Source organism: Stenella coeruleoalba (genome assembly GCF_951394435.1).
Source record: "Stenella coeruleoalba genome assembly, chromosome: 7".
Classification (NCBI taxonomy): domain Eukaryota; kingdom Metazoa; phylum Chordata; class Mammalia; order Artiodactyla; family Delphinidae; genus Stenella; species Stenella coeruleoalba.
Window position 1 is genome coordinate 9,824,912 of NC_137153.1, and position 24,519 is coordinate 9,849,430.

The 24,519-nt window shown below is 47.0% G+C and overlaps 1 protein-coding gene across 1 annotated transcript in view; it reads left to right on the plus strand.

Annotated features, from left to right (window-relative positions):
• Positions 1–24,519, plus strand: part of PALLD (palladin, cytoskeletal associated protein) — a 389,328-nt gene that overhangs the window by 125,722 nt on the left and 239,087 nt on the right. The window contains exon 3 of the mRNA XM_079926090.1: positions 23,617–23,795. Within this exon, the coding sequence (XP_079782216.1) occupies positions 23,617–23,795 (179 nt within the window). The remainder of the gene's footprint in view (positions 1–23,616; positions 23,796–24,519) is intronic.

The following is a 24,519-nucleotide window of genomic DNA, read 5'->3' on the forward strand; positions in this document are numbered from 1 at the left end:
CGGAGGGAGCAGAGTGGCAGCTCAGGGGAAGGCCCATGTGCGATGGGGTGGTCTCATGGAGGCCGGGAGGGAAGCAGAGTGTCCACTGGAGTTTCTCCTCAAGATCTTCACCTTCATGACAAGAGCCTTCACTAAGGTCTGATTGGCAGCCTCTGTGCGTGCGTTTTCTCCCTCAGTCTAATACTCCCGGGACAGAGGTACTGTTGTTATCCGCCTTTTGCAGGTGAGGGACCAAAGCTCAGAACTTGCCTGAGTTCCTGGAGGGAAAGACAGAGCCGGGGTTCTCGCCTGACACAGAACCCACCGTCTGAGGCCGTTCTTCTTTCAAAAGCCCTTGGAGCCTCCAGGGGGGGCAGTGGTTACAGCCATTTGCTTCAGGTGACAGCCAGGAGCTCTTTGGCCTTGGTGGAGCGCTGAGTCTGTCCCGGTTTTTAGACAGGGGCGTCCTCGAATCCTCTCCATGAGCAAATCGAGTAGGCTCTGGGGTCCCTGCTTTCCTGGTGCGTCGCCTCCTGTCCGCTCCCATCACCCAGCATGGCCTCTCTGGCCATGGGGTGACTTGTCATCTGTTTGGCCATGGTATATGAGAAGGGCTAGAGAAAAGCCGTTGGTGGTGCAGGACGGGACGCAGCAGTGTGAGAGTCCTGCTGTGGCTTTGGTGCTGGACGCCCTCGCTTATGGTCACGCTTCATCTCCTCCAGAGCTCATCTTTGTCTCAGAGGTAGTATTTCCTTCCACTAGATTAGGAGTGTCACCCGCAGATTCAGGAAAGTAGCATGTGCACTGCAAGCGGACAGATTTCTGCTCTCCTGGGGACTGTCCCACCAACATCACTATTCAAATTCCCGAGCCTCTGGGCCCCGAGGCGCCCTGTGCTGTGAAGTGGGAGCAGTTGCACCCGCCTTGGCTGTCCCTGCAGAGAGGGGGCGAGGGGACAGCACAGCCCCGGACTCACGGTCAGCCCTGCCCTTTCACTGTCCACTGCATCCCTCCTCTCAGCCCCCGCCCTGTTCTCTGCATCAGTAAGTTGAGCTTAACGTACAGACACAGTATGGAGTCTGTGTCCTGAGCTGTACCATCCACAGCGTGGCTCACGGGGGAGGGGCAGTGTGGACCAGTGGTCAAGTGTTTGATCCCTTTCAGCAGACGGATGGGGGTGAAATCCCTGCTCAGACACTCCCTGTGTGATGGGGGCGCGTTACCAAACCCCTGGGCCTCAGTTTCCTCTTCTTTAAAATGGGCCTGACGGTTGTCCTTCTCTCCTGGTGTTCGGGAGAGCCTCGTTAGTTACGTGGGATACACACTTAGAGAATGCCTGGCAGGGTGAGCGCGTGAAGCGCGAGGGGCCATTATTATCACTAATCATCATCACCTGTTATCTTTGTGGCCTCTTGGAAGCCTTGTAAAAGAACAGGTCGTGGTGAGCTGTTGCAGAGAAGCCGAGAAGCAGATTCTCTCGGTGTGGACGGGGCAGCTCCCCGGGCGGGGAGGGCGGGTGCTGACCACGGCCCTGTTAGTGCCATGCCCCGCCCCGCCCAGGCGGGGGAACACATGGGAAAGCCTGACAGTCAGCTCTTGGGGGAGGAAAAAGGCGCTAAGCGAAGACAAGGAATTATTAACTAGGAGGTGACCCCACCAGGACACCAAGCACCGGGTGTCACTTGCTGTCCTAAGAGGACACGGGACAGGCAAGTCCATCAGCAGGGGATGGAGGGGGTCTGGGCTGCGCTCCAGGGACGGGGCGTGTGGCTTCACCTCAGCAGACCCCGGCCATGCGTGCCCTATTCCTGGCTCGTCCACGTAGACAACAGAGGATGGGGAGGCCGGGGTCCCAGGCCAGGCACCAGGCCTGCGTAGCCCGGGGCTCCCTGCAGAGAGCTGGGGGGCGGCCTGAGTCAGAGCCCTGACCGTGAGCCCTTTGGTGCCAGGGGGGCCACCGCTGTCCACCTCCGCGCAGGACTTCAGCAGGTGTGGTGCCCAGGCCTTGATGAGCGTGAGAGACACAGCGGCCCGTCGGCCCCTACGTAGACCTTTACCACCCACCCCTGGAACATTCCTCTCTCCGGAACCATCCTGACCCCATAACGAGATCTACTTAGAGGGGGCTCCAGGCACCTCTTGTGAAATGGTGGACACGGCCTTCCAGGGATGAATCCATACCTGGCCCTCTGCCTCCATGGTGCTGAAGGCCTCTGCTTTCCCCTTGATATCAGTGACGTAAGATTAATGTCCAGAGTTCCAAGCAGTGATTCTAGAAACAGCCACAGAATCAATACTGTCTTAGCCATGAGGCTTACATTACAGAGTCTCAGGAGGTGAGAATAATGTGTGTGCGTGAGTCTCATCATTCGAGAGTATAGCGCTCCGTGACATTAACGTGTATTTATACTTTTCTGGTAACAGTGCAATTTATCGTAAAAATACAGATACCTTCTGCACATGATGGTATAAATGTGATAGGACCTCAGTCCTCAAAACTACTTAAAAACGAAGGTATTTAGGTTAAGAGCACATAAAAGAATACTTACGCATAAAATATTATGAAAACATAGTTTGCTTCTCAATTTACATAGCAAAAATAGTGTGGGAAAGAAAAAACTGGAAAGCCCACCACTCAGGAATGTGTGGTGTCACTTCTTTCTTGAGAACCCTCCTTTCTTCAGGCAGCTCAGAGGTGCTCTGCTGATCATCAGGTATAAAAGGAAATGAACATTGCAGTAGCCTTCTTTTTCTTTTATTTAAATAAATTTAGTTATTTATTTTTGACTGCGGTTGGGTCTTTGTTGCTGTGTGCGGGCTTTCTCTAGTTGCGGCGAGCAGGGGCTACTCTTTGTTGTGGTGCGTGGGCATCTCATTGTGGTGGCTTGTCACTGTGGAGCATGGGCTCTAGGTGCATGGGCTCAGTAGTTGTGGCACATGGGCTCAGGAGTTGTGGCACATGGGCTCAGGAGTTGTGGCTCACGGACTTAGTTGCTCCACGGCATGTGGGATCTTCCCGGACTAGGGATTGAACCCATGTCCCCTGCATTGGCAGGCAGATTCTTAACCACTGCGCCACCATGGAAGCCCTACAGTAAGTAGCTTTTAAAAATTTTTTTATTTTATATTGAAGTACAGTTGATTAACAGTGTTGCATTCGTTTCAGGCGTATAGCAAAGTGATTTTTTCCAATTGCTGAAAAATACTACAAAATAAATGAAATTGCTGTGCAAATTAAAGTGATTGAAAAACATCATTCATTCTAAAAATTATTCTTCCTAACCCTTTAGGAAATGTGTGCTCTGGAGATATTCTTAAAGCCCAAAAATGTTTTGATATATAGAAAGTACATAGAGGTGAGAGAAATAATTCTCTAATCTTCTTACCAGGAATATTTGCAAGATGATTATATAATCAAAACAGTTTCTCAGACGTTCTGGGAGAAAATTCCTTTTAGCTGGAATTATATCTTACAGGTTAATTGATCAGGTTTTTTGTTTTGACATTTAAAAAAATTTTTTTATATTGGAGTATAGCTGATTAACAATATTGTATTTTTTCGGGTGTACAGCAAAGTCATTTGGTTATATATACACACGTATCTATCCTTTTTCAAATTCTTTTCCCACTTAAGTTATTACAGAGTATTGAATATAGGTCCCTGTGCTGTATAGTAGGTCCTTGTTGGTTATCTGTTGTAAACATAGTAGTGTGTACATGTCAGTCCCAAACTCCCCATCTATCCCTCCCCCACACCCTTCCCCCCCTTGTAACCATAAGTTTGTTCTCTAAGTCTGTGAGTCTGTTTTGTAAATAAGTTCGTTTGTGTCATTTTTAATTAGATTCCACATATGCGTGATTTCATATGACATTTGTCTTTCTCTGTCTGACTTACTTCACTTAGTATGATCATCTCCAGGTCCATCTATGTTGCTGCAAATGGCATTACTTCATTCTTTTTTATGGCTGAGGAGTATTCCATTGTATATATGTGCCACATCTTCTTTATCCATTCCTCTATTGATGGACCTTTAGGTTGCTTCCATGTCTTGGCTATTGTAGCTAGTGCTGCAGTGAACATTGGGCTGCATGTGTCCTTTAGAACCATGTTTTTATCTGGATATATGCCCAGTAGTGGGATTGCTGGGTCATATGGTAATTCTATTTTTAGTTTTTTTTAAGGAACCTCCATGGTGTTCTCCATAGTGGCTGTATCAATTTACATTCCCACCAGCAGTGCAAGAGGGTTCCCTTTTCTCCACACCCTCTCCAGCATTTATTGTTCGTAGACTTTTTGATGATGGCCATCCTGACTGGTGTGAGGTGATACCTCATTGTAGTTTTGCTTTGCATTTCTTTAATAATTAGCGATGTTGAGCATCTTTTCACGTGTGTCTTGGCCATCTGTATGTCTTCTTTGGAAAAATGTCTATTTAGGTCTTCTGCCCATTTTTTTGCAGTAGCCTTTTAAAGCCATAAGAGGTCCTGGAAAAGGGTAAAGATTAGAATTAAAATATTTCCTTGGATACTTAGTTAATTTCTTCAGAAAGGTTTGGCTGACTGTGTTGACTACAATGCCGACAAGATTCTCTGGATCACTTTTTCCAGTGGAATATATTTATTCATTTGTTTTTCTTCAGAATGCAGGATTATTAAAATTTTACAGAAAAATGGGCTTCCCTGGTGGCGCAGTGGTTGAGAGTCCGCCTGCTGATGCAGGGGACGCGGGTTTGTGCCTCGGTCTGGGAGGATCCCACGTGCTGTGGAGCGACTGGGCCCGTGAGCCATGGCTGCTGAGCCTGCGCGTCCGGAGCCTGTGCTCCGCAGCGGGAGAGGTCACAACAGTGAGAGGCCTGCGTACCACAAAAAAAAAAAAAAAATTACAGAAAAAGATGTGTTTAAGGCTGCTGGGAAGACACATCGAAACAGTAGGTTCCAGCAACAGTAAGAAGCCTTGTGGGAGAGGGGCTCTTGAACAGGTTGGGGGGTGGCATATATGCACCCAAAAGTACTTGCCAAAAAGCCCCACAGGCCTGCAGGACGTAACTAGTCTGTTCAGTGCACCCCTTGGGGAAACGACTCCCTCCCACGAACTGAATTGCACATTTTCCTTATTTATCCAAACTCTAGACTTAGAACAAGGCTGCTCCACTTTGCTTTTTCCCTTCCCTGTTTCAATCCACTCAGGCTGCTCTCTGGGGTTGCAAGAGCTTCCAAAGGTGATGTGACATGAACTGTCCCCTTTTTTCTGGTTTGTCTGCTTCCTGTAAAGAGCTAATGTGCTCCAGAGAGTTCCAGAATCAGCTCTCACTGGGAAGTCCCATAAGCTACTTTTTTTTCTTCTGTCACCCACCAGAGCCTCCGACATTCCAGACAAAGGAGAACACTGAGCAGTTTTCAGAGGCTGCTGGAGAAATGCTGCTAATTCAGTAATAGCAGCTTCAGTTTTGACATCTGTCTGTATTCATTAGAAGCAGCTATTTCACAGCCTGAGAGAGAAAAATCAGAACCCTATGGCAGAAGAGAGGGAGAACGTGGGCCCTTGCACTGTAGAGACAGACGCGAATTCTCTGTTAAGTCATAAGTGAAAGCTTCTTGGCCCTGATGGGTATAAATTATTAGAAGAGGATGCTCTCAGGAAACAAGGTGTAAATTCTGTTTGCCTAGAAAGTGAGAGGTTTGCCAGTTAGTCCTAATACATCCAAGGAGGGGAATTATTAGAGCATGTCTTGGGGAATTCCCTGGCGGTCCAGTGGTTAGGACGCCACCTGTCACTGTGGTGGCCCGGGTTCCATCCCTGGTCGGGCAACTAGGATCCCATAAGCTGTACAGCGCTGCCAAACAAACAAACAAACAAACAAAGAATCAATAGAGAATCGCTTGGCGTGAATACTTTTGCATCAAGCATCTGCTTTCAAGGTCCCCGCACAGATGCTCCTTCCAGGTGCTGATGCCTCTCTTCCTACACAAAGCACCATTTGCGCCGTTGTAGCTGGAAGCAACCTCACTAGTCCACAGCTACCTTCCTAACGTCCCTACAGTCGCGTGGCCGTGTCTGGAAACTTTATGTAGCCTGTGTGCTTGCAGCTCCTTGTCCAAACGCTACCCCCCGGAGTAAAGCTGTGTGTGAGCTGGGCCTCGGCTCGTCACAGCCGGGCCTGTGTTTGCTCCAGGGGGAGCTGATGCGTCCTCCCAGCTAGATCTTCACGATCCAACCCAGGTCCCTGTGACCTCTGCAAGCATCACTCTGTGGTTAAAAGGCATCCTGTTCTTGGGACATTGACTCAGCAGAGCCAAGAATTTTCCTGTAAACTACTGCTTGGTCGTTAAGGAAACACAACAATTCAACCCTAACGTGCCACATTCTACAGATGCTCATTTCTGAGGCACTTGGTATTTTCACCCACTCCCGGAAGCAAGATGAGAGCATCCCCTGGCTGGTGTGAGTTTTTTTTAACATCTCTTTGCATCACGAGATCCAGTCTCAGGACCGTCTACTTAAGTGTATAGGACAATATGCTAACATTTGTTTTCTTGAATCAAGTCTCTTTAATTCTTACCGGGACCATGTTTTTAGAAAGCATGCAGTGGCCCTCCTAGCAGTGGGAAGCTTCACAGACAAAGAATAAAGGCAAATATTTCAAGCACATTAGGATATCAGCCGGGTGTAGGTAGCTGACCTAGAGGACGTGCATTCCGTTGTGTTCACCCAGAGTCAGAGACTTTTCTTAACTTGTCTCCTGTGCCCCGACAATGGATGGTCCCCTTAGCTTTTGTCAGAAGTTGTATCAGCTGGCTAGCCTTTTTCGAGTACAGTGCATCCAGCCTCATACCAAAGGTTAGACATGCATTACCTTGTTTAAGCCTTCTAACAACCTTACGAGGTAGAGACAAATAGAATACGGGTCGAAGACCACAAGAAGTTGACAAAACGATAATGCAAGTCCTTTAACAGGACATCGTTGTCCTAAAAAGTATAGATTTCCTTTTCAGTTTTTAAAATGCTGTATAGATTGGATATTCTAATGGTGCCATGTTTTTTTTTTCTTTAGGGTCCTTTTTGTACATTTTTAATAAGCTTAATGTGTATAAGGAATATTTGCTTATGGTTAAAAAAAAAATCATACAGGAAGCTCCCCAGTGAAAAGTGAAAAGGCCTCTGTCTTTGCTCAGCCTCAGTCCCTCCGCTCAGTATAACCGAAAAGCTACAGGTTTCTTGTCTGACCCCCCAGAGGTCTAGTCCCCTTCTCTACTCTTATGGTTTTACTGGACGATGCATTTTTTTTTTAAACAAATTTATTTATTTTTGGCTGTGCTGGGTCTTTGTTGCTGCGCGCAGGCTTTCTCTAGTTGTGGTGAGCGGGGGCTACTCTTCGTTGCGGTGCGCAGGCTTCTCATTGCGGCGGCTTCTCTCGTTGCAGAGCATGGGCTCTAGGCGCTCAGGCTTCAGTAGTCATGGCACGTGGGCTCTGTAGTTGTGGCGCACGGACTTAGCTGCTTCACGGCTGGACGAGGCACTTTTGACAGCTTCATCTAACAGGATTTTTAAAGTCTGCATTGTGTGGGATGCCAAAATCGAACGGCCATTTCCTCTCTCAAGGACATTTGAGGCAAGATGAGTGTTTTCCTAATACTTAAAAAATGCTAAAACACACATCTATGTACATATATGTTTCATGTGTCCTGTGCCCTCGTGTGAACCTAACTTTCCAGAAATGAGACCAGTGGGTCAGATGCCTGGGTATCTAAATGCCCGTGTTGCCAAATTCTCTTCTTAAAAGGTTACACCAATTCCTAGTCCCATATTAGTTACAATCATTTTCAATGCATAAGAGTGTTAGCTTATATTTTTATCATTTCCTTTTAGATGCTCAAACAGCTCCCAAGTGGGAAACTCCTGCCCCTGGCCTTCTCCACCTGCCCCCAAGAATCCTGCACACCCTACACACATCACATAACAACACTTCCTGACTCTCCCTTTCTGTCCTCCTTCACGTGAAGTGTGTGCATTCTGATGATGTTATTTGCTAAATATATAAATGTACTTACAAGCGGCTTTCCAAAGATGAAGTGATACAGTCCCAACTTTGGAAAACCGGATTCTGTCCCCCAGGAAGTGCGGTGGAGGCCTTCTCGGGATGATGATTTAGCCTAGCTAATTTACGATTCAGAGATTGATGCAAGAAGGCATAGAGTTCAAGAGTGAGGTCAATTTTTCCTGAAGTTAGGAATAAATCTGTGAATTCTGGTCTTACGAACTGCTGAAGAATTACTGTGCGGAGGTCAATAAATCACATGGGGAGCTGTGTGAGAAACGTTCCATCTCCTCAGCATATTAGTTACAATTACGTTATTAGGCTCCAGAGTGTTGGGCAAATTCATTCTTTTCACTTTGCAGCAATCGACCTGGCAACAGATTTAACATTTTCTTTAAACGTCTAAGTTTAACTCCTTAGTCACTGGCCAAAAACCTCTTTCTAATCCTACCAGAACTTCAGAGCTATTAAATACTTTAGTTCTTAGTCACTTAGAAATATAATGATGCTTTACAGGTAGAAGAGGGTAGGGAGAGGGAGGAATTCCTACTCCTCAGTGGCAGGGGGGTCGGTTCAGAAAGTGAGAGGTCGTGAGGATGAGTGTCTGCCTATTACGCATGCTGAGCACAATACACATTTTGCATTGTATTCAGGAGAGTTACTTTTGAACAAAAGTGAAAATTTAGTGCTTCCCTGGTGGCGCAGTGGTTGAGAGTCCGCCTGCCGATGCAGGGGACACGGGTTCGTGCCCCGGTCCGGGAAGATCCCACGTGCCGTGGAGCGGCTGGGCCCGTGAGCCGTGGCCGCTGAGCCTGCGCGTCCGGAGCCTGTGCTCCACAATGGGAGAGGCTACAACAGTGAGAGGCCCGCGTACCGCAAAAAAAAAAAGTGAAAATTTAAAGATGAGTGATTCTGCACAATGCCCTAAAGGGCTGGTTTTACTTTAGTTTTGTTTTCCGTCAGCACTGAGAATGGACAATACATGACAGGGCAGAGGCAGGTGGGAACTTCTGCACAGAAGCTAGAAGCCTGGGGGGTTGCAATGCTAAGGAGGGGACAGAGCTTGTGAACACACACGCGCACGCACGCGCACACACACACACACTCACACACTTCTGCAGAGAATACAGACGCCTCTGCTGGTGGTCGAATACCAAGCAGAAGTCGGGATTTTTCTTTCCTTTTGGGTGGTGTGACTCTTCTCCAAGAAGAGTGTTGGAAAAATAAGAATGACATAAAAAATGGAGGTGGGGGGAAGTGTAGGATATTCAGAAAACCATCAGAGTACATTTGCAAAATAAATTTCATGAAAATTATTCTTTAGTTAAATGACAAACATTTGTATGTCTCTTCAGAGCTCTCAAATGCACTTTTGAAAAATTAAGTGACACCATGTTGGATTTGAATTTGAGCATGTGATTTCCTAACAAACATGTTTCAAGTCTATGAAACAAAGCTCAAACATGGACCTCAGCAAAAGAAAATGGAAACTTTAGTACACATCAAATGAATAAGGAATATGACTAAATTTCAAAAGCCTTTCTTTTAGAGGAAATACTCTAATTGACCCAGGTTTTTGTACAAAGTGTGAAATCGTTTGTTAAAAGATATTGTGTGATACAAACTGTTTAGAAACGAGGAAACGTTGTAGCAGTCTGTGTGGTGAGTCTAAGTTCCATTTAACAGTTAATACATCCCTAATAAACCATCCTAATTAAAAAGCCCCCAGAAAGTTCATTATCTTGATTAAATAAGGCTAATCTCATCAGTGCATCATAGTTAAGAGGATTGTGCCTTTCTTTTTTTTGAGTTTTATTTATTTATTTTATACAGCAGGTTCTTATTAGTTCAGTATTCAGTGCAGCAGGCTTAGATCTTTTGTCCCACTTTAATTCATCAGCTGCTTGTTGTTTGCTAAGAGAAAGGCCAGAGCCCGAGGCGTCCTAGTCTCCCAACCAATTATCCATGCAGTTCTTGGATCCTTTCTACAGGACCTGCCATCTGTTCTTCCACCTTCAGTAGATCTCGTGACAAGGAACTCAGTAGCTCATTTCTATCTGTTTCAGCTCTGGGTGTAGGGAATCATTTTAGCCATAAGAAACCTCAGGGAACTTTTTTAGATCCTTCAAAATGGATCTGACGTAGTACACGGGCAAATGTTTTTAAGCCTAGATTCATATAACCTGGAAAAACTGGACCAACGAAACATTAAGATCAGAGGGAGACTGATAATTCTTAGCAAAGGAATTGAGAAAAGGCATGAGTGTGAAACAGCATTCAGGTGTAGCTCGGACCCTGCACCTTTGTGCAGAGCAGAGTAAACTCTTACCTCCCCAGCCGATGAACTGCCAGAATGATAGGTAGTGAGGAAAGGCTTTCTCACAAGGTGCACAGACTTGAAAGGACTGAGTGAGATACTGGTCACTCTTCCTCTTCCCAAGCGACGCTTAGGAGCCCCAAAGAGGGGCGGCCGAGGCAGAGCTCATAGGCTCTGGACGTCCCCAGACACATATTGGACTGTGGGAATCAGAATCCTCCACAAGACAAATTTCGAGTATATTGTTCTTTTCCTGCACAGGACACACATGGAGGCCTTCTCAGTAGGGACATTTTTAAAATGCAAAAAGCACATATTTTTCTTTGCTATCCAAGCAGAGGAACTGTTAACCGTTTTCTGTAACTAGTAAATAGCGTTTGCTAAAGGCTTGCCCCTTGCCCCGCGAGGGCTTCAGAGTTTTTTGTCTTGTTTTGTCTTATGCCAAGTCTTCAAGTCCCTCTGAAGTTCACAAGCTGTGTGTTGTGTGATCACAGTAGCTTCGGGGCGTGCAGAATATAAGCTTTAAATAATGGCATGCAGGTGGGGGTCAGAAAGGAGAGCTTTCTCATCATGGAAGTGTATACATTTTTCAAAGAAAAGGGTTTAAGTCTGCATCCGATTGTAACATTAATTTTAACACTTTTTAGAAATGTAGCCTGTTGGGATGAAATACCTGCTGTAGGTAATTTGCTCAGAAAAGCCCACTGCAGCGGAACCTGCCACTTTGTTTGTTGTTCAAACAGCCAAATAAAACGAGGTGCGGTCGGTCGACCCGCCCTGCTCACACCCGCGGCCCCTCCCGCCCTGGTGCAGGTCCTCCAGTCTCGGAGCAGGGCCGGTGGCTGTCCCGGAAAACAGCTCACTTTTCTGCACATGCAAGAGTCTGTATTCACTCCAGGTTGTTGGGCTTTGCTGGGGGTCCCCTGGGAAAAACTTACCTTGGAGCCCCATGTGTGCACAGGGTCCCTGAGCAGGCCGGCATGCACGTGAACTTCACACACGCGCGCTCTGCTTTCCACGTGTCTGGTTCCTCAGCGCCCACGTCAGCTTCACGGAGGCTGGGGAGGCTGGGCTCATGAGGTTCAAGGTACGGGAGGTCCTGAGGCCCCAGCCTCTGCCGAGGAGCCGCCTGCCCCGGGCTGCCTCTCATTCCCCTGCGGCTGCAGCTCCCTGGGGATGAGACGGGAGACAGAGAAGGAAGCCCTTTCAACCCTAAAAGGTGCAGCTTTTCCAGAAAGGGGTGCCCCTGCGTCTTCTGCCCCTCAGCACCGTCAAGGCCGGAAACCGGGGGCCAGCTCACACACTGGGAAGAGTGGGAGGTGAGGCCTCCTGGACCTTGCTTTGAGGAGGGGTGTTCGCCTGCCGAGGGGAAAGCCGTCTTCAGTGTCGTGGTTTGTCACACGCAGTTAACTCTGGGGCTTTGCAGGAGTCGGAGCAGAACTGTTCTGTGTGTGTTTCCACCCATCCGTGGGGTCGAGGAAGCAGGAGGGCCCGCTGCCCCGTCCCTGCCTTCGTTTTAGTCCCTTTGGGATTTCCTAATTCCGAGGCAATCATTGTATGGGATGGACAAGTTCCAGAAGCACAGAAGACTGTGTTTCTAATAAACCACCTCCCACTTTATCCCCTTTGGAGTGCAGCTGGAGCTGCAACAATAGCTAATGATTACATGCTGTACCTGCAGCAACAACGTAGCTGAAATCGCACCGCTGCTGTCTGGTGAAGCCGTCTCCTCCAGGTTCCCAGGCTTGGAAGGTTTGGAAACATCCAGCATGTTTTCATCTTGCAGGTAGCTTTGAAGCGACTTGTCAGGTCAAGCTGACAGAGTTTTGTGCTTGCATAGATGATCAGTGAGGATGAACCTACTTTTTAACCTGGGAATTGGTGAATGAGCGATAGGAGGTTTGGGGACCTTTCTCCCCTCGTGTTCCGTGAGACTTGCTTTTGTCCACTCGTGGGAATGAATCACATTTACAGAGTGAAAATAGCCACTAAAGCCAAAGCCACACTTTCACGTTGCTCTGGCAGTGAAGTCTACACGGCTTTGCTGGCCACAGTCCCTGTGTGCTCCTGTCATTTCACTCAGAAATGCCCTGACTTGGACATTATATTGTATGGTCACCTTGAGCATTTTCCAAAGGCAGGGAAAACCCAGTAACTTCATGTGCCATGGCAAAATGGCAGCTTGTCAGAAAAAAAAGGGGAAGGAAAATTCTTAGAGTTAATAGTCAGGGATAGTTGGGAGGTTAGCAATCAGCGTGTCACATTGACTCCTAAGAAAATGATGTTTAAACATAGCCTGTGAAATCAAGCATGGCAAATATGTCTCGATTCAGGTGCCAAGTCTAGCCAACTGGGAGTGGCTGCCCAGAGAAGGACTCAACCCGTTCTGGGGCTGGTGGAAAAAGAGGCATCTCACGCATGCCATCATGGGCACTGGAAGAGGCAGTCGTAAAGGGGAGGCAGGTATCAAATGTCACTGTCGTAGGGTTAGATGGGATCTGAGTGATGATTCAACCCAGTGTGTGTCCACATCACGCTAAATCTTCAACCTGATCCTCGAGGCACGTGTTCTGTGGTCCAGTAGGATTGAGAGTGATGCCTGCCATCTTTCTGTCTTGGAAATTCAGTGCACATTGGCACACAGTGCTAAAAAGTTATATAGTAAAAACAGATGTTTAACTTGGTTTCCCTGGTGTTCCATAAACCTATAGGCCGCAGAAGACTTTTTCAACGGTATCTGCCCACTGGCTGCAGAACTACTTTCTAGGGACACATTGGAGGAAACGGGGGTCTAGTTCATTCCTCACAAACAAGGAAGCTCAGCCCCAAAGAGAGAAGGACTGGGGTCTTGTTCAGCTGGGCTGGTCTACGGACCAGGCAGAACCAGAACCGGACTGCAGACTCCCAGCCCTGATCCGCTAACTACCCTCTCAGTGTGGAACCGATTAGCAGCAGCCTGAGGTTTTAATAGTTTCTGGCAGCACGCGGACTTGGTGTAAATTCCGCTTGCCTGTTTTTACAGTTGTGTGTTAGGGACAGTGATGAAATATTTTGCCTGTTCAAAGGGTGCAGACGTGAGGCGACCTCTCATGGTCAGAACAAAACAAGGTCAAGTTATTTTTGAAGTTTCATTTTTTCTGGGCTACTTGATCCCCCGCTGCCACCCCACATCTTCTATCCTCCTGTCTTGGGAGATAAAGTGATGATTAGAGATTTGAATTGTTAGACGTGAGTCTGGTTTCAGTTCAGAATCTATTTTATCATTTCCTGGGCTTTGAATTTCAAAACATCAATCTATTTATTGCTCTCTTTTGGACCCTAAGGTTAAAGTACATCTGTTGTCCACACAGATTTAGCTGCTGGCCCTCAAGCTAAGCGGTCACGAAATTATAGCCGTAGTAGATTTAGCCGAGGAATAACCTCACTTTGGTCTGCCTGTAAATCCACTCGACAGAATAAACATGGTGTGTCTTGTGGTTCATGGGAACACATGTAAAGAATTAAGAAATCTTTGGTGACAAGACAAAAAGTGCTCCATAAAAATTAACTGGTGCTTAATTGAGGATGCGTGAAGCGAGATACTGGCGCACGGCCTGCCTGTGAGCGCAGGCTTGAGCGGGGTCCGTGCTGGGCAGAGGTTGCCAGTTTCATGTTGGTGCTTCTCCAGCTCAGGGCAGAGAGCTGCCCTTCCTTTGGGAGAAAGGGCACCTGGAAAATGGAACCATTGCTGAACCACTCTCGTCCCTGGTGTTTTCTCTACCCTTTATTTCCATTATATGAGCATTAAAGAAGCCGGTTTCTTCCTTTTCTCCAAGCACACGCTTGCATGAAGCCACGTGGCTGCTTGCGCTTCGGAGAAGGGGCCGCTGTGGGCTGGATTTGCCTTTGTGCGATCACCACTGACACCCTTTGCAGATGACTTCTTCTGAGAAGTACGAATCAGTGGAGAAGCAAAGCAGAAAACTTTGAATGTAACTCGGTTTCCCCATGAGCGTCAGGAAACTGCCTTATAAGAGAGAAGGAAAACTCAACTGTTTTTAAAGGCTTTCATTTCATAAGGCCTCCTTGTTTCAATGAACTGACTTCGGAGATTTACCGTTCTCCTTAGCAGCGTTGGAGAATATTAGCCATGCTCCACTGATGAAGCTTTGTAAGTTTTATAAGTCAGATTTGTTCGTTTTAAAAGCCACATGTTTAAAATACAGGGTGCAGAAAATTTCCATGACACATCGTTGTGGTACAGAAAAATAAGGACACCAAAAGAAACTGTGAGTCCTAAAATATATATTTCCTTTTAAGTGGTAGTACTGGAATAGATATTACTAGTCAGCTTGGAAGCCGAGTGCTGCTATATGTGGTTTTTAAACATAAACTATCCGTCTCCCATGCTGGGAAGTATAAACTCTACTTTGCCAGTGGATTTGTTAGTTCCTCTCATTTAGCAGTTGAATTTAGTGTCATAAAAACCAGCACTCTTCCCCTGTCTTGGAAAACCAGAGTGTTCTGAGCTTGCCCAGACGTATATCCCAGCTCCAGTATGCAGTTCTTAGCCAGCCTGCCAGGTGCCAGGGGTCAGAAGGGCAGGAAACAAGGAAAGCCACATTGTAAACGCTAAAATTGTCCTACCCTGTCCAAAATGGAAACCTCTGGTGGTCTCCACAGACAGCCACTTGCTCAGAAGCAGCTGCGATGCCCCTGATTTTGCTTATTCTCCTGACCCCTCTCCACCCCAACCGAGGAGTTCCCAGGACTGCAGTCAGATGCAGGCGGTCTCCTCCAACATCGGACTCAGACCAAGTCAGCCATCACATTTAACCTCACCTCGAAATGTAGAAAGTGAACAATTAAATAGGAAACTCTTCTGTGTAAAACACCTTCTTGAATTTCAATCCTACCACATCCTGCTGGTGCCGTAATAGGAAATCTTGAATTTCTGGCAGTGTCTCATTTTTTAGGCTGGAACGTTTGAAAAAAATCCCGAGGAGAAAAAGACAGGCCACAAGAAGAAATATACATGTATATGTATATTAAAACGTTGTTGATTTCAAAATCCAGCACAGAATAATATAAAGAAATACGCCATCTTATAGAGCTTTAAATGCTACAGTCCTTTTTTTTTTGCTACGTGTTATAATCCTTTATGAATAAAAAGGAAAAATTCAAGACTCACGAAGTCCATCAACATTATCCTGTCTCTAATAAATTGATTTCAACCCAAGTATTCTGTGCCTAGCAAGCTGAATCTGTAAGCTGGAGGCTGTAACCAACCTTGAAAGATTTTTGAAGCAGTACCTGCTTGCATGTGGTAGGAAAACCCAATTTCATTAGATGAGCTGATGTCTGTACTTGGGATTTCTTCTCCGTTTTCCCTACTACCAGTCTCATGAGATGAAAAACCCGGTTTATCTGCCATCTGTACCCTGGCCAGTCCCTGGGTTGGAATTGAAGTGCAGTCAGCCCCCTGATGGATGAATAAATGATTGCTTGATGAGTGAACGGATGAATGAACGAGACCGCATCTCCTAACCCGTTTACATTTTATTTCTAACTAATGCAGGGTTATTTTCATACCCCCTTTAGTGGCCTCAAAATCTGACAACCAGTCTCAACTGGGTTGCTGTGACGCGGGCATCTCTCACTTCTTTTCACTGGGGATTTACCAGGCACACGGATGGGCAAGGTTTGCTTCTCAGCTGCTGCCGGGTGGCAATTACATAGCAGCTTCGTGGCTCCACAGAGGTTAGAGGAAGAACCAGGAAACTTTGTCACAGCTTGTTTCTATCCATAGTAAAAGGCTCCATGAAAGGTGAAACTACAAGTATTGAGGAAAAGGAAATGTGCAGATGGTCTGGATTTAATCGTCCGTGTTCTGTAGATACGTGGGAGCTGCCTGTATCCTCAGTACAATGACAGCTACTTCACAAGGTTGTGGGAAGGTAAAACGAGGCCGTATTTGCAAAGCACGTAGCGTATAATAGGCATTTAATAAGGATTCATTCTCTTTCCCTTCATTGGAATCAAATAAGCCCTTAAGAACCATCACTGTTCCCAAACATTTTATCACCTCATCCTAACTGTGAGATTGTATTATACGTGTTTCCCATTTTATAGTAACAGATTAGAAGTATGACAGGAAACTGAAATTTATCAGAGGTACAGCATGGGTATATAGATAGCTGGATTTGATTTTCTAATGTGCTGTCCAGTGTCCTGTCCACTAAATAAATGGCTTCTGGGTATTAGAAATGGGATGAAAAAACGTCCAGGTGCCCTTCCGCAGAATTCTACCCGAGTAGGCTCTGTCTTAGCACAGGACACGTTTCCACACGGCTGCATCTCAACCAAGGTCTCTTTCCACTCTCACCTTGTAATAAATAGAAGCAGCTTTCAGGATCTGCAGGGAAGTGAAATGTGTTTTCTAGGAGACCAAGGTGAGGACGGCAATGTGTTCCATTACAGGCTTGCGCTTCGGTTGCTGTGTCGCGTGCCACTCCGAGGCACTTGGTTCCACTAGCTGAAGACATTCTGATCTGTTAATGACGTCTGCCTCGGGACAGGGCGGGGAGTGGTGGTGGTGGTGGTGGTGGTGGTGGTGGTGGTGGTGGTGGTGGCGGCGGAGTGTCACACCCGTGCCGTGCCTTCCCCACACCCGGGCTGCGTTGATTTTGTGTGTTTATGTCGTAGCTTGTCTTAAGCCGCGCTAGCAGTAAGAATTTAATGGAGGATAAATTGCAGGTCAAAACTGAATCGACAGCCCTGACGTTTACCTCTTCTTTAAAGAATAGTAAGTGTTTCGAGTTCTTTGCCAGGCAGCTGATGGAAATGTTAAGAAATTTAATGAAATAAAGTGACTTTAGCTCATCCGCTGCCTCGCGGTGTCCAGACTTCAAACCTTCAGGATTTCTTAGGTCACATAAGAAGGTGATGTGTCTTTGATCGGCTACAGAAGAGTGGAGAAGACCGGTTTCCTCCTCTGATATATGCGTGGAGTTGATGATTTTGAGTTTCATGCTATGCCTTGTAGCTGCACTTCAGTTTGAGTAGGTGAGAGCAGATCAACTTCCCTCTGTGGACATCTTCAGGCAGAAATGACCAGATACGACTTTGGCGGCCCCTCCCTCTGCCAAGCACAGGCTCCGGACGTGCGGGCTCAGCGGCCATGGCTCACGGGCCCAGCCGCTCCATGGCATGTGGGATCCTCCCGGACCGGGGCACGAACCCGCGTCCCCTGCATCGGCAGGCGGACTCTCAACCACTGCGCCACCAGGGAAGCCCCACAGGTGTTATTTTAACGACTTATCTGTTCCAGCCTGTCTTCATTTGTAAGCTTATTCTTCTCTGATGAGTTCAGTGTATGAAAAAGCAGGTGTTGTCATCATTCAGGTGTGGTGAGGCTGACAGGTCAGGAGGAGATGCCTCTGAAACGCTTGTATTACTCACAGGCCCCAGAGCAGGGAGCTCCCTGCGCCATGGGGTGGGGGAGGACAGGGCGTCCCCAGGGTGGGTCGGGAGGCAGAGTGGAAGGGGAGGGGGGGCCTTCACTGTGTCCCTGCAGGAAAGGTTGGTGGGTGGGGCGGGGGAGGCCCCGGGGCTGCTCTGAATGGGGCCATCAGCTCTGGACTCGGGGCTGTCCTGCTTGTCAGTGCCTGGCTGTGGGCGTTAGAGCAGGTGCACGGTGGCCGAGTGGGAGGGCCTGCGGGGGGAGGGGGATGGGCTCTGGGTTGGTGAGTCTTACTGGAAAGGAGCCTGAAGGTGTCACTCACCGTCTCCAGGAACCCGCAGCCCTGGGAGGGGCCACGTCTCCAGGGTCAGCCAGGCCAGCACGTCAAAGCGTCAGAAACACAGACGGTTAAAGACCTGCCAAGTAGGTGCCGTGTGCAGACACGGGGCTGGAGCTCACAGCCCTGGGGAGCTGCGTGAGCACGGCCATGAGGCCGGGCCCCGCCGAAGCCTCTGTCCTCGTGGGAGAGAAAGGCAGGGGCAGAGTTCATTCCGTAGAAGGTGAAGGACTCAGTGGGGGTCATGACAAGGTCAGGGACCCGACGTGGGTGCATAGCCTCAGAAACACCGCGATATGCTCGGACCCTTCAAAGAAGCAAAGCCGTTCATGACTTACACCTTTCATCAAATAATTTCCTCCATCATTTCTTGAAGTATTTTTCATGCATTCACTAAATATACAACCTTTTCATTTCACCAAGAACCTCAGAATTATGAAGCTTTATAGCGAGGTCTCCTGTCCTCAGATGAAGAGCCTGGACCGGGAAGGTGAACGACTTTTCCTACGGTCTCTGCCGAACATCCCTGTGAGGCCACTGCAGCTCCAGCCGTGAACCAGACACACGTTTATGTGAACAGTGGCTGGAGCCATGGGCCCTGCCTGGTGCCCCAGGGAGGCCCCCCATCTCGATATCTGCAGCCTCTCCCCTCCCCCAGGCCACACCCTGACAGCCCCCATCCCGACAGTGTAGAACTGGCCCCGTGGCAGTTCCTGGGCCCGTAACGCTCTGACTTTCCCTGATGGTGTCGAAGCCACAGAATGACTCACGTTAAGTCTTAGGCTTGCTGCCTGATTTAGAGAAATTTAGTCTTTTGTCTGCGCTATTTCTTCTACGTGCTACAACCTAAGATGCTTTAAAAATGTCGTCCATGGAGCTGGAGAACAAAAAGCATGAGTGTTTAAAAAGCAAAAGCCAGGTCATCCCTGGGGTTTGTAAGCACCACCCGCATCACCACGTGCCATGTTGGTGTCACGAGGCACCATCCCCAAGACCAGATAGGTGTGTTAGGCTGTGGCCAGAGTGCCTTTGTACCTGAACCTTTTTGCCAGTGTTCAGTGTAGTTCAGGTACTTTATTGTGCTTCCCGATCATGTTCTTCAGGCTTACACTTAGCATCATTGCTCAGATTATAATCGGTCTTTTTTTTTTGGTCTGTACCATGCGGCTTGTGGGATCTCACGTCCCCAGCCAGGGGGTCGAACCTGGGGCATGGCAGTGAAAGCACCGAGTCCTAACCACTGAACCACCAGGGAAGTCCCAGATTGTAATTGGTCTTAATTCATTTTTTAAAAACCGCAGGCTCTATGGGATGAATGTGCCAGAAAAGCATCGTGCAACATGCACACGGGATGTTAGCAGATGCAAAATGAGAAAGAGTCGCATGGCCAAGTAAGATGAACGAATGCTGGATTAAACAACATTAAACTAATTTGTTTTCTGCAGGACTTCTCAGGGCCTTTAATAAGAAAATCTTAATTACATGAAGGAGCGATATATACATATACATGTACATAATAGGTAGCATCTTCCAAATCTGTTAGGCCACAGAGCCTTCACCATTTGTTTTTCTCTTGGGCAGCATATTCTAAAGTAACAAGTGGCAGGTAGTAAGTATTTTTAAAGCACCAACTAGGTGCAGTACACTATGGATCAATGAAAGAGAGTCCATTTCCTGGATGAGGAAGTAAGGCCTAAACGCATTAGGCCTCAGATAGTGATATAAAGAAACACCACGGAGGATAGGAAGTGACATAGTATCAATTGTCAAGTGAATAAGGCTACAATTTTTTGAGTGTAGAGGAGAGAGAAACAAACAGAACATATTTTTGCAGATACAGAACACATACGAAACGGCTTCTCTGCTCAAGAAGTGATGATGCAGGCCCCGTGATGCAGGCTGGCCTGGTCCATGCGTGACAGACCGGAACTGCTTCCCCTTCACATGAATGTGAATCACTGGGGTCTGAACCGACTCAGTGGGCTTGGGATGGTGGTCGAGATTCTGCGTTTCTTTTATTTTTTTAAATTTTTAATTTTTTTATTGAAGTACAGTTGATTTACAATGTTGTGTTAATTTCTGCTGTACAGCAAAGTGATTCAGTTTTATATATATATATATATATATATATATATATATATACACACACACTCTTTTTTAAAGTATTCTTTTCCATTGTGGTTTATCATAGGATATTGAATATAGTTCCCTGTGCTATACAGTAGGACCTTGTTGTTTATCTATTCTATATATAAAAGCTTATATCTGCTAACCCCAAACTCCCAATCCATCCCTCTGCTACCCCCTCCCCCTTGGTAACCGCCAGTCTGTTCTCTATGTCTGTGAGTCTGTTTCTGTTTCATAGACAGATTCATTAGTGTCATATTTTAGATTCTATATATAAATGATATCATAGGATATTTGTCTTTCTCTGTCTGACTTACTTCAGTTACTGTGATCATCTCCAGGTCCTTCCATGTTACTGCATGTGGTATTATTTCATTCTTTTTTATGGCTGAGTAATATTCCATTGTATATATGTGCCACATCTTCTTTATCCATTCCTCTGTCGATGGACATTTAGGTTGTTTTCATGTCCTGGCTATTGTAAACAATGCTGCAGTGAACATTGGAGTGCATGTATCTTTTTGAATTATAGTTTTCTCAGGGTATATGCCCAGGAGTGGGATTGCTGGATCATGTGGTAGTTCTGTTTTTAGTTTTCTGCGAGACCTCCAGAGATTCTGCATTTCTAACAAGCTCCTAAATGGTGCTGATGCCACTCCCTGGTCCAGGGACCACACTTTTCCTGTAAAATCCAGATAATAAGTGTTGCAGGATTTGTGGGCCGTGCAGTCTGGCCCAGCAACCCAGCTGTTGCTGCAGCACAAAGGTGGCCACAGACACTGTGTTAGTTCAAGGGCACGGTTGTGATCCCCCAAGACTTTGTTTATAGACTCTGAAATCTGACCTTTATATAATTTCCATGTGTCACAAAATAACTCTTCTGATTGTTTTCCTCACCTTTAAAAACATGGAAACCATGGCTTGGCTCACGGGCCTCAGGAAAGCAGGTGGTGGCCTGCAGGCTGTGTGCACAGCCCGAGGTCAGGGTGTCACAGCCCTGGGGTGGCCGGCAGGGGTGTCCCAAGGAGCTTATCTAACCAAGGCAATCAGTCGTCCTCTCTTTTAAACCTTAACTGTGTTTTTTCAGGCCTCATTTTCCCTCTGACAGTTGGTTCTTATCTTTTATGGCAGTGTAACTCACCCTAGGTAACGTACAGACACCTAGACTCTGGCCGGTTCCAGAGTCCACCAGGCTCGACTCTTCCAGGCCTCTAGTACCTGCCATGGCGCTGTCCACGTGGAAGATGCCCGGCAAGCGTGTGCTCGGTAGAGCTGAGTCCGTTGAAGGCACCTTTCGCTTGCTTGTGAGGAGAGCAGCTCCAGGGTGGGATGGGCACCGAGGGTGAGGGGAGAATTGCAGGGAGCAGAGAGGAAGCAGGTCATACGTGAGGGCTGCATAGGAAACGAGAACTCCATGCAGATACCTGACAGAAACAGGATTCGGATAGGAACATGATAGAAAAGAAAACCTGGGCCAAGTTACAGGAAAGCAGACAATAAAGATCTAAAGTTTAGGGAATGGTTCATGTAGGGAAGAGTGTCGAGTGCTTTCACCTGCCACAGGATAAAGACTCCCTAGCTTGCCAGGGATGAAGAGCTCAATTAAAAGACTTCAGGTCGAGTAACACTGGAGCCATAGACAGTTCTCCGGGCGGGGTGGCGGGGTGAGGATCTGGCCTGTGATTGTGGAAAGAGCAGAGAAGGAGGGACTAGAAAATGGTTCTCGGCCAGAATGTTCTCCAGGACTTTACGAAAACAAAGGAAAGCACAAACTACTCAGAATCATGAAATACTGCCCTTCTCAACTGCCTCGAAAGCAATATACCTTGCATCGCATTAGATGCTCAGTTGGCTGGGTTTTTTTTTTTTTTTTTTTTGCGGTATGCGGGCCTCCCATGACTCACGGGCCCAGCCGCTCTGCCGCATGTGGGATCTTCCCGGACTGGGGCACGAACCTGCGTCCCCTGCATCAGCAGGCGGACTCTCAACCACTGCGCCACCAGGGAAGCCCTTTATATGGTTTTTAATTCCCGAAGTCATGTCTGTTCTTTTCCAAATATCCCGTACTTATTTTTTTAATATAGTTTCTGGAGTTAATATGCTAAGTATTAGCAAACTGGCTTGTTTTATTAACTTAACTTTCAGACTAAATATAGACAGAAGCCTATATTATGCTATCTAAATGCAGAAAAGGTTAGTTTTCACTGACATAAAAAGGATGCCAAGTCCAAAGAATTTTATAGAGGATCAGACTCAGGGAAAATCTCTCAGTGCTGATTAAGAGCTAAATGGACAATTCTCTCCCAGAGAATTCAGTCCTTTTAGTTGTCAGTGGCACGTTCCTTCGTATTTCTTTAAAACTAAATCACGTTTGTGGGGAGGAGGGTTAGGGCAGCTTTGTATTTTTTTGTAAAAATCCTGTTGAGAGTTTGAGGTGCTCAGGGAATAAAGGAAAGGGTGTGAGGGGGAACCCGCATAGAAACAGTCTGGCCACCTGCTACCTCCCATACCAAGGGCCTGGTCGATGGGAAGGGGTGAGACCAGCAAGAATGAATTACAGAGCACTGCTGCCCCTGCCCGCATCATGGGGGCTGGGCACGCTGCTTGAAGGTTCTCTAAATATCAGAAATGTGGAAGGCGTTAACTCTGTTCCTGCCCAGCTGACCATGTCAACAGGAACATTGCTGCCCAGGGTCTGTAACATGACAGTGTCTCCCTTGATACTGTACATTAAGTTTTTTTTTTTTTTTTTTTTTGCGGTACGCGGGCCTCTCACTGCCGTGGCCTCTCCCGTTGCGGACCACAGGCTCCGGACGCGCAGGCTCAGCGGCCATGGCTCACGGGCCCAGCCGCTCCGCGGCACGTGGGACCCTCCCGGATCGGGGCACGAACCCGCGTCCCCTGCATCGGCAGGCAGACTCCCAACCACTGCGCCACCAGGGAAGCCCTACATTAAGTATTTTGAGCACAATGTTTATATTACTTTCGTATTTTTCTTTAGATAAGAACAATAGATAAAATTGTAATAGACGTGAGAGGCGCTGGTGATAAAACATTTTTGTAAGACACTTGGAACTTGTGTTCTTTTCATTTTGTAACTGAAATGGTCTTTCCCAGTGTGGTGATGTCCCTTATTTCCAGGTTGATGAAATGTACAAGGTGCTTGACAAAGAAACCCCATGGGAATTGTCTAGCCATGCATTTCATGGTCTCAAATGTAATAGCATTTAGTAAGGTTAGTAACACGGACACAGGTCTTTTTTTTATCAGACAGGCATCTCGTTACATAGCATCTCGCCTTTCACTTCTGCTTTATTATTTTAAACGTCCCCTTTTTCTTTCTCTCCCTCCTGTCCTGGGACTTCCGTTTGGCCAGCAGATGGTTCTGTGAGGGGATCGAGCTGCACGACAGTCCCGACATCCAGATCCGCTGGGACGGGGGCGACCTGCACACGCTGGTCATAGCCGAGGCCTTTGAGGACGACACAGGGCGCTACACCTGCCTGGCCGCGAACCCCGGTGGCTCTGACACCACATCGGCCGAGGTGTTCATTGAAGGTACCCAGGGATGTGGGGTGGGGGCGTGGGGTGCCGAGTGGGCAGGGGCCCATTGCTTCTTGTGAACGTGGTTTTCCAATGTTGTGAGTCAAACCTCATTTATCCTCCAGGGCAGATAAATCGAGTGGCTCTGACACTTGGGTGTACGTCTACGTCGACAATGTCTGATGTCAACATTTGTTCCTTTTCATTTAAAACATTTCAGCTACATGAATTTATTTAGAATACTAAGTGTCCAACTTATTTCTGGTTTCTCTGGTGGACGAAGAATGTGGGCATATTAAAATACTAGAAATACTAGACCTGTCAACCAAAGTTAAACTCTCAAAGACTTAGGAGATCATTCACAGGGATATTAAGCAGTTGAGTATTTTTAAATGTTCTCATTTCTATTAGATTCTAGAACTTTTCCTTTTTTGTTAGGATGCTGCTATTTCTGCTAAGTGTACCATGGACTTGTAATCACTAGGTCAAAAAATTTCCAGAATCAGTGTTGCATTAAAGAGGGGTGGGCAGAGAGTAGAATATCTCTATTGTTCTAACAATTCATTTTTGATGAGACTCAGCCTATAGGGAATTAGAAAACTTACTATCAAAGTATATAGTTTACATCACTGTTGCATTTTTATCACTATCAATCACTTAAGTTGGAAGGCGCTTAAACACCAGTGTTCTGTGTCCCTAAAGTCATAAATTGGTGAGTAGCCTTGTAATTGCTTGCATT